The 8,367-nt window shown below is 48.6% G+C and overlaps 1 protein-coding gene across 1 annotated transcript in view; it reads right to left on the reverse strand.

Annotated features, from left to right (window-relative positions):
• Nucleotides 1–8,228, reverse strand: part of LOC134533194 (thioredoxin domain-containing protein) — a 33,225-nt gene extending 24,997 nt beyond the window's left edge. Inside the window, exon 1 of the mRNA XM_063370566.1 lies at nt 7,979–8,228. Coding sequence (XP_063226636.1) covers nt 7,979–8,108 — 130 coding nt within the window. The 5' untranslated portion in view covers nt 8,109–8,228. The remainder of the gene's footprint in view (nt 1–7,978) is intronic.
• Nucleotides 8,229–8,367: the final 139 nt, after the last annotated feature.

Below are 8,367 nucleotides of genomic sequence, written 5' to 3' on the forward strand. Positions count from 1 at the left end.
GTGGCATCGACCTGTGCAAGCCAGGGGGCTCCCAGGATAATCTCCTCTCGTAGCTCATGCAACACTATGGCGTCCGTTTGGCTAACATGGTCCCTTATGTGAATTTTTACCTGGGCGCGCCCAGACGTGGGCGCGCAAGCTCCCCTGGTGGCCAGCAGGACTGTCCCAGCCTCAGCTGTCACGTCAGCACCGGCGACGAGGTGAGCGGCAATATAGCTGTGGCTGACGGCGGTGTCCACCAGCGCCTCCAGTTCCCGGCCGTCCACCCGGACAGGTATGCGCAGTAGACTGCCTTCCTCGGGACCCATGCGCCCGAGCCGGGACAGTGTATCCTCTAGCCCCGCATCTACTGTCGAGGCCCCCAGCGATGTAGGGCGAGCGGCAGAGCTCACCGAAGACTCGGGGCACGGCACATCGGGCCGGTGCGTACCGCCCCCGCCGACGTCAGGTGGGCGGGGCGGTAGCTCACTGGCGCCCTTAGCTGCTGGCGGGGACGCCGACGACATGGGGCGAGCGGCATAGCTCGCCGATGACTCGGGGCACGGCCCGTCGGGCCGGCGCGGACCGCCCCCGCCGACGTCAGGTGGGCGGGGCGGTAGCTCACTGGCGCCCGTAGTTGCTGGCGGGGACGCCGACGATGTGGGGCGAGCGGCATAGCTCGCCGAAGACTCGGGGCACGGCCCGTCGGGCCGGCGCGGACCGCCCCCGCCGACGTCAGGTGGGCGGGGCGGTAGCTCACTGGCGCCCGCAGCTGCTGGCGGGGACGCCGACGATGTGGGGCGAGCGGCATAGCTCGCCGAAGACTCGGGGCACGGCCCGTCGGGCCGGCGCGGACCGCCCCCGCCGACGTCAGGTGGGCGGGGCGGTAGCTCACTGGCGCCCGCAGCTGCTGGCGGGGACGCCGTCATTGTGGGGCGAGCGGCATAGCTCGCCGAAGACTCGGGGCACGGCCCGTCGGGCCGGCGCGGACCGCCCCCGCCGACGTCAGGTGGGCGGGGCGGTGTGGCTGGTTGGAGTTTCGGAGAGCGGGGCCCAGCTGTCTCATCGCCCTCACCTAGGCGTTTCCCGATGGTGTTGTGTCACCTCCGTTTCCCCCTTCTCCGGCGGCCTTGACGGGGCATTCACGGTGCCAGTGGTACATTTCTGTTGGACAGTACCTGCAGCGGGGAGGCCGCTCTTCGCGGGCTGTCGGGCCTCCGCGTCGCTCCCCTCGGTCGGCCTGCCGCCAGGTCAGCCTCGACTGGCCCTGTGGCTCAAGGTTGCGTCCCCGCGACCCCGGCGACTGGGCGGATCTGTCCGGCGGTGCTGGCGGGCCAGTGTACCGCACCATCGCTCCAGCATCTTCTGGTGACAGCACCGCCGGGGTGGGGTTGGGCCTCCACGGCATCATGGTCTCCGTTGCACTCTGTATGGCCTGGATGTCTCTCTCCGTTTCTCTCGCCATGGCTAGGAAATCGTCCACGCTTCTTCCCGCGGCGTTACGCATGAAAGGTCTTAATTCCGGTGACAGTAGCTCCACAATCACTGGCAGTATCTCGGCGACTGAGCCGCTTGTCGTCAGACGTCGGTGGAGGCGTAGCTTTTGATAAATAAAGCCTTCCACGCTTTCCCCGGCCCGCTGTGTTTGACAGTACAGCTGGTACCGACAGCTGGCACGGGAACGCGCGTCATCAAAACGGGATTCGAACCGGGTAACGAATTCGGTCCAAGACATCCGGTATTCGCCTGCCATCGCCCACCAGGCTTGGGCACTGTCCCGGAGCTGTCCACTAACTCTGTCCGTGAACTCGTCCTCGGGCACCGCGTGTCTTGATAGTCTGTCCCAGCATGCTTGCAGAAATGCATGCGGATCTTCATGTGCTCGCCCCGTGAATACAGGTAGTGACACCGCCACGCTTGCATTTCGCGGTACCGGTTCCGGTTGTGCCTCCCCATGGCGCCGCACACCGTCGTTACAGGCTGCGCATAGAAATAGTCCGTCCCTGAAATTAGCGAATTCGCGTGCAGTCGTGCAAATCCGGTGTCTGACAGTGCCGCACACATAGCACTGCGCCGTCTCGCCTGGTCGCCCGGGACAGCCTACCATCGCGCACGTCACGCGCTCCCTTATCACGGCCCGCTCTGTGCCATGGTTATATATTTCCTTTTTTACAGTCTTTTCCTTAGGGGTACATGAGCACCATAGTGTAGCGCCCTCCCCTCGCAAGCTGCCCTCTCCGTGTGGCTTATGACACACCTGGCAGACCCCGTCCATATTCACGCGCACAGGTGTGTAGCATTCCGCGACATGCGCGGCTGACCGGCCCGTGCGGCGGACCGGGACGTCAGGTGGCGGGGAACAGACAGGCATGGCCCGCCTCCCCCCCTCCACTGTCGGAGGTCCCGTTTCCGCACGCTCTTCGTCCCGCGGAAGTTGACCCGGCGGCGCGGTGATCTTGAATGGTCCGACTCGGCTGTACTCGTCGTCGCTCGGCTGGACTCGGCTCCCGCTCGACCCAAAGGGCGCAATTCGCCTGCGCTCATCCGGCGCGATCCCTTGAAGGGGAAAAGGGGGAAGAGCGAACTCACTCGCGCGGCCGAATGAAACCCGATACCTGTGTGAATGCGCTCTTATCGCTTGACGGCGCAATCTCACACCATTTTGGCGCGTCGGCTTCCGCTCCCGCGCCGCTCTTGTCCACGCTCGACTCCCTGCAGCATTCTCGCGGCTCCCGAAAGTTTTGAAAATCCGCACTTTTCATGTCCGTTTCTATGTAAAAGCTCATGGTCAGCCACACTAGTTGGGCGCCATTTTGACGACGTTAGGGCCGTTCCCGTGGTTCGGAGTCGCTGCCCAGCTGCTCCGGTAGAGAGGGTACGTGCCACGTGGCAAGGGAACTACCCTAACTTAGGTGGAATAAAAGAGTTTTGACGTTAAGGTGTGTTTAATGCACACGTCACACTGTACATGGGCTGTCACGGCTCCCCTCTGTGACAGTCCATCAGGGCGAGGCCCGGCTCCACGCACCTTGAGCGCGACACGACACTACCAGTGACCTGACTGGCGGTGACACGACAGTGACGCGACTGACAGTGGCGTGGATGACGGTGACGTGACTGGCAGTGACGCGATTGACGATGACAGGAAAGACTGACGTAACTGCCGACGCGAACGACGGTGACGTGACTCCCGGTGACGTGATTGACGGTGACGTAACTGACGACGCGAACGACTGACGGTGACGTGACCTTCGCGACCGCGCTCTCTCATGCCACTTCGGCGACTGACTGCACCCACGCTCCGCGACGCCTCAGCGGCCTCCCCCCTTGCCGCGTGCACATGAATCTCCCCTCTTCCTTCGTGTGCGAGTGCGTGGAGCCACATGGTCACAGGCGGGGAGACGCGACTCAGTCGCCCGGGAAACACATTTTATCCGTTTTGAACTCAACACAATATCAACACAACAAGACAAATAGATATTCACACCCTTACATAATTACATAAACAAAACCTGTTACACTTTTGCGCACGGGCGCCGGCGCACACGCAAGCCTGAAGCAGCGACGGGCAATAATGGCCTCAGCGAGCCGGAGGAGCACTTGGGACGACGTCAACGGAAAAAAAGAATTGAAAACAAAAAGGCTAAATTTGCATAATTTAAAAGATGTTTATTTGTCTTTTAAAGAACAAAACTCTAATGATAAAATAGGTTTTACTAAGTTTTGTGAATTGCGTCCAAAAGAATGTGTAACTGTAAGGAGTCGTGGTATTCATTCAGTGTGCGTGTGTACCTATCACCAAAATGTGAAATTAATGATGCAGAGTATTCATTTAAACATACCATATCAAGAGCTTCTGCATAAATTGGTATGTGACCTTAATTCAGAAGAATGCATGCTTCACACATGTCCTAATTGTCCAAATGTGTCAGTACTTTGTGAGTACCTTATGCAATTAGAAATTTTTGAAACAAAAGACATTATTGTTTTTAAACAATGGATTCACACTGACCGTGAATCGCTTGAAACACTGACAAAGTCTGCTGATGATTTTGTTGATCTGCTAATAGATAAATTGGTGGTTTTGACTAAACATAATTTCACAGCCAAGTCGCAAAGTCGGTACCTAAAGAAAATAAAAATTGAATTAGATAGAAACTCTTGCCTCTTTATAGCTGACTTTGCAGAAAATTACACCTGTATTTTGCAAGATGCTGCACAATGTTTCCATTGGCAAAACATTCAAGTTACCTTACATCCATTTGTTGTTTATTATAGGTACTGATAGTGATGATGTCTTGAAGTCAAAATCATTCTGCTTCATAAGTGACTGCCTTAAGCATAACACCACAACATTTTTCACTTTCCAAAAGTCATTATTACAGCACTTACGAAGAGAACTACCACATTTGAGTCATGTATTTTACTTCAGTGATGGTAGTGCTGCACAGTACAAAAACTAAATTTTTTTTATTAACTCGTGTTTTCATCAAGAAGACCATGGTCTATCTGCTGAAAGGAGCTTCTTTGCCTCCAGCCATGGCAAAAATGCATGTGATGGAGTGGGTGGTACAGTCAAACGACTGGCTAAAAGAGCCAGTCTTCAGAGAACTGTTGACAGACAAATTTTAAACTCTGAGGATTTATTCAAATTTGCTAAAGAAAATATAAAAGGAATTAAAGTTTTTTTTTTTTTTACATATATGTGGTTTAAATAGAGTATAATGAGGAAATTCTTATCGAACGATATGCAAATGCAACATCCATTACAGGCACTAGAGAGAATCATTACTTCAAACCTACTGATGTAAAACTTTGATTGTTAAACGAGTTTCTGTTTCTGAAAAATCTTTTACAGCAATAGTTGGTGTACAAAAACATGCAGAAGTGATGAATATTCTTCCAGAGAAATATTTTGCGGTTAAATATGAACAGAAGTGGTGGGTAGGTAAAATACTTGAAGTGTCAGATGTTGAAAGAGATGCTAAAGTTCAGTTCATGCATCCTTGCGGTCCTTCGTCACCATTTCAGTGACCATTTAAAGATGACTGCTGTGGGGTGCCTTATGAAAACTATATTAAAGAAGTTCAAGTACCTTCAACATCATCATCAGGCAGGACATATGCACTACAACCCGATGAACAGAAAATTATTGAAGAATTGGCATACAATATGACAGTGAGATGTGCTTATAGTCTATAAACACTAAGTAACATTATCTGTACCCAGTACGATGTTACTTTGGTAAGTTTCTTTGCCAAAAAAAGCGAGATTTGTATTTAGCATATTATTTGGTAAACCCAATTTAAATCCAATTATTTTTAATTTTTTTATGTGGCAATTACTTTGGATTTGGGCATTATTACATACATACCTCAGTAATAAAAATTTAATAATTTAAAAACCACAAAAATAACACCCTTTTCATTTTTCAAATATAGTTACCTAATGCTAATGTGTATGTAAAAATAAATTTTCAAGCTAGTGCTCATTGTGGTTGTTGAGTTACGGTATTGAGCGCGAGCAAAGTTGCAAAATAGCTTAAAATTGTATTCCATGCTCAGTGTAAAATCTTTGTGATGGAATTTGTTACTTCTATGTCCACATCTACAGAGTATGGAATATTAGCTTTTATTTGCAATTTAAATGAGCTAGATAGCATGAAAATTGTGGGTTTTATTGTAATTTAAGTGTACTGGTGAAGATCGTCGGAGAACATATGCACTCAAAAACAGAAAGTTTCGAAAATTTCTCATTCTTCCAGTTTTAATTTAAAAATTCTAAAATAATTCACAGTTACTCATGTTATAAGTATGTATGCATAAAACAAATTTGAACAAAATCTGTAACCTTGGAGCACATGGCTCTAGGTGATTTGACATGAAATGATTCATCTGCCATTGGATCTTGATGCCTTCCACTCCTTCAGTCTCCTTACCTCCCTGGTTATCACCTCATATTGAACCTGAAACCTACCTATTGCTGTTAGGAGGGACCCTTTGTGATCACTTCCATTCAAGATCCCCCAAGACAAGTAAGTATTGCTTCTGGCGTATCCAGGCCTTCTCTATTTTGTATCTCCTCAATACTGCCCGCCTACCCGGGCACACATACAGTATGCAGAGCTTCAGAAAAAACCACGTGATTCGGAAAGTGAAGCTGTGTATTATATGTGTTTTCAGAATAATTTTTAGGCATGAAACATCCGGTAGCGATTCTTGGCAGCACTCAATGGACTTGCATTACACCTTTATATTCCTTTCTCCACCATGTTATAGTTACCACACAAATCTCTTCGTTATCCTATGCATGACAAGAAGACTGCGCAACAGTCCACAGCCTTGCGCTTAGAGGCAACATCGCTTGTGAACATACCACTCACTAACATAAATTCACCCTTGTCTAGGTGGACCTCTTATCACTCCTCAAGTAGTTGTGCTCAGTATGCCTTCATCCCTTCCGACATATTTTTCCAAATTTTATTGCCTACTTTTTCTCTCCTCACCAGTTACCTCATTTCCTTTCTCTCCAGATCCTCCCCCTCCCCCCTTTCCATTAAACCAGCTGAATCTTATCCCCATTCTCCTTCATGGAATAAATTTCTGAATTGTCGATTCTATTACCACCACCAGGTCAGTGTTTTCTACCACCAGCCCCTTTCTTTCAGACTGTCTCTCTTATCTCACCACTGAATATCTTTCCCAATAATGTTCACAATTATTTCCTACTTTCATGGTGGCACATTCTCACAACTAGCTTCACTACTGGTATTACATCTAGTAATGTCTCAGTCACCCGTCTACCCTGTCTGTGATGCCTCTCTGCCACCTGCCCTTGATTTACCAACTGGGAGGCCCACCTTTGCTCCCACACTACACCTGCGATGTATAGATCACAATTATTCCTCCCCCAGACTATCCATCACAGCCAGTCTGCTTCACCTCCCCAGACTGGTGATCTTATCTTTAGTAGTTCCATGTGTTACCCCATCTATTCCACTTTTCCTTACCTCTTCTGTTCCTGTCCCTCCTGAATTTTTCATAACTTGCCCTGTTGTTAATGTTGCAGGCTTTCACGGCTATTGTCTGAAGTAGCTTAGCTTCTGGGTTGTAGCCGTGTCCTTGGCGAATAATTCACCGACGATTCGGTCGACATTGCAGTCGCCATCATCAGGGAAAGCAGTTACCTACTCCATTGCAACTGCAATGTCGACCGAAACGTCGGTGAATTATTTGCCAAGGACACAGCTACAACCCAGAAGCCAAGCTACTTTTGCCCTGTTGTTCTTGTAATTCCCAACTTCCTCAATTTCACAGCCCTTCTGCTCCATGCTAACTTCCATTCCCCGAGTTGTCCAGAGTCTACACATCCATCTTCCACCCCTCCATCCTCCCACATCACTCGTAGTTGTGATTTCTAATATGTCACACTCATGTGGTGAGAGGCTTAAGTACGATGCCCACATCTCGGCATGACTCAACTATACAAGCACCTAGTTTGGAGTTTGCATCAACTTAAGCTTCTGTGCATAACTTATGATGTAAAACCCTACCAAATCAAAATCCATCACCCCATTCCCCAAGTGCAACTACTTTCATTAGCAACTTGGACACTCCCCCCCCCCCCCCAACCACTAGATGGACCCAAGGTTTGCTCTTTTTCTTCCCAATTCTGTCCCTTGCCGTTACATGAGAACCCCATCACACCACAAATTACTCTATTTGTTCCTCAACGCTCCTTACCGCAACAATAATTCTTTGCTACCCTCCAGATCAATAACAGCTGTGACCTTATTTAACAGTACTTGCTTAGGGTTGAATGTAACAGTTTTTTTATTTTTGAAAACCCTACATTTTCAATTTCATTTCTCAAGAGAAGCTTGCCTCACAAGATTTATGTACGCCATAATGACACCCTTTTTAAACCTATTATTTACAACAACAAAAAAAACAAACAAATTTTCACAATTGTAAGTAAGTAGTTACATTTCTTTACTTACTGAATAGCACGACAACATACTTCTCAGTTTTTATTAAATTTACTAACTCGTCATCAGTAACTATTTCTAATTCGGCGGTAGTAGAAAAAATACAGCAAAACAATGAAACAAGGACATAAATAATCGACATTTTAAATCACGCGATTAACTAAGTTCAAACGTGATTACCCTAGTAACACAACAAAGTGGAAGCTCCACATCCCACATTAAAAACTTCCGGCAGTCCTTTGATTTGCTGACAGTGGTGACGTGAACATGCTTCAAAAACACAAACAAACAATATTGACAACTGCAAGACATCAAAATGCATTTCACTCACAAATATTTTATGTAAGACTATAAACTGCAATGTAGTTGTTTACAAAAATATTATAATTTCGTGACTGAAA

This window comes from Bacillus rossius, chromosome 6, assembly GCF_032445375.1.
Source record: "Bacillus rossius redtenbacheri isolate Brsri chromosome 6, Brsri_v3, whole genome shotgun sequence".
Classification (NCBI taxonomy): Eukaryota; Metazoa; Arthropoda; class Insecta; order Phasmatodea; family Bacillidae; genus Bacillus; species Bacillus rossius.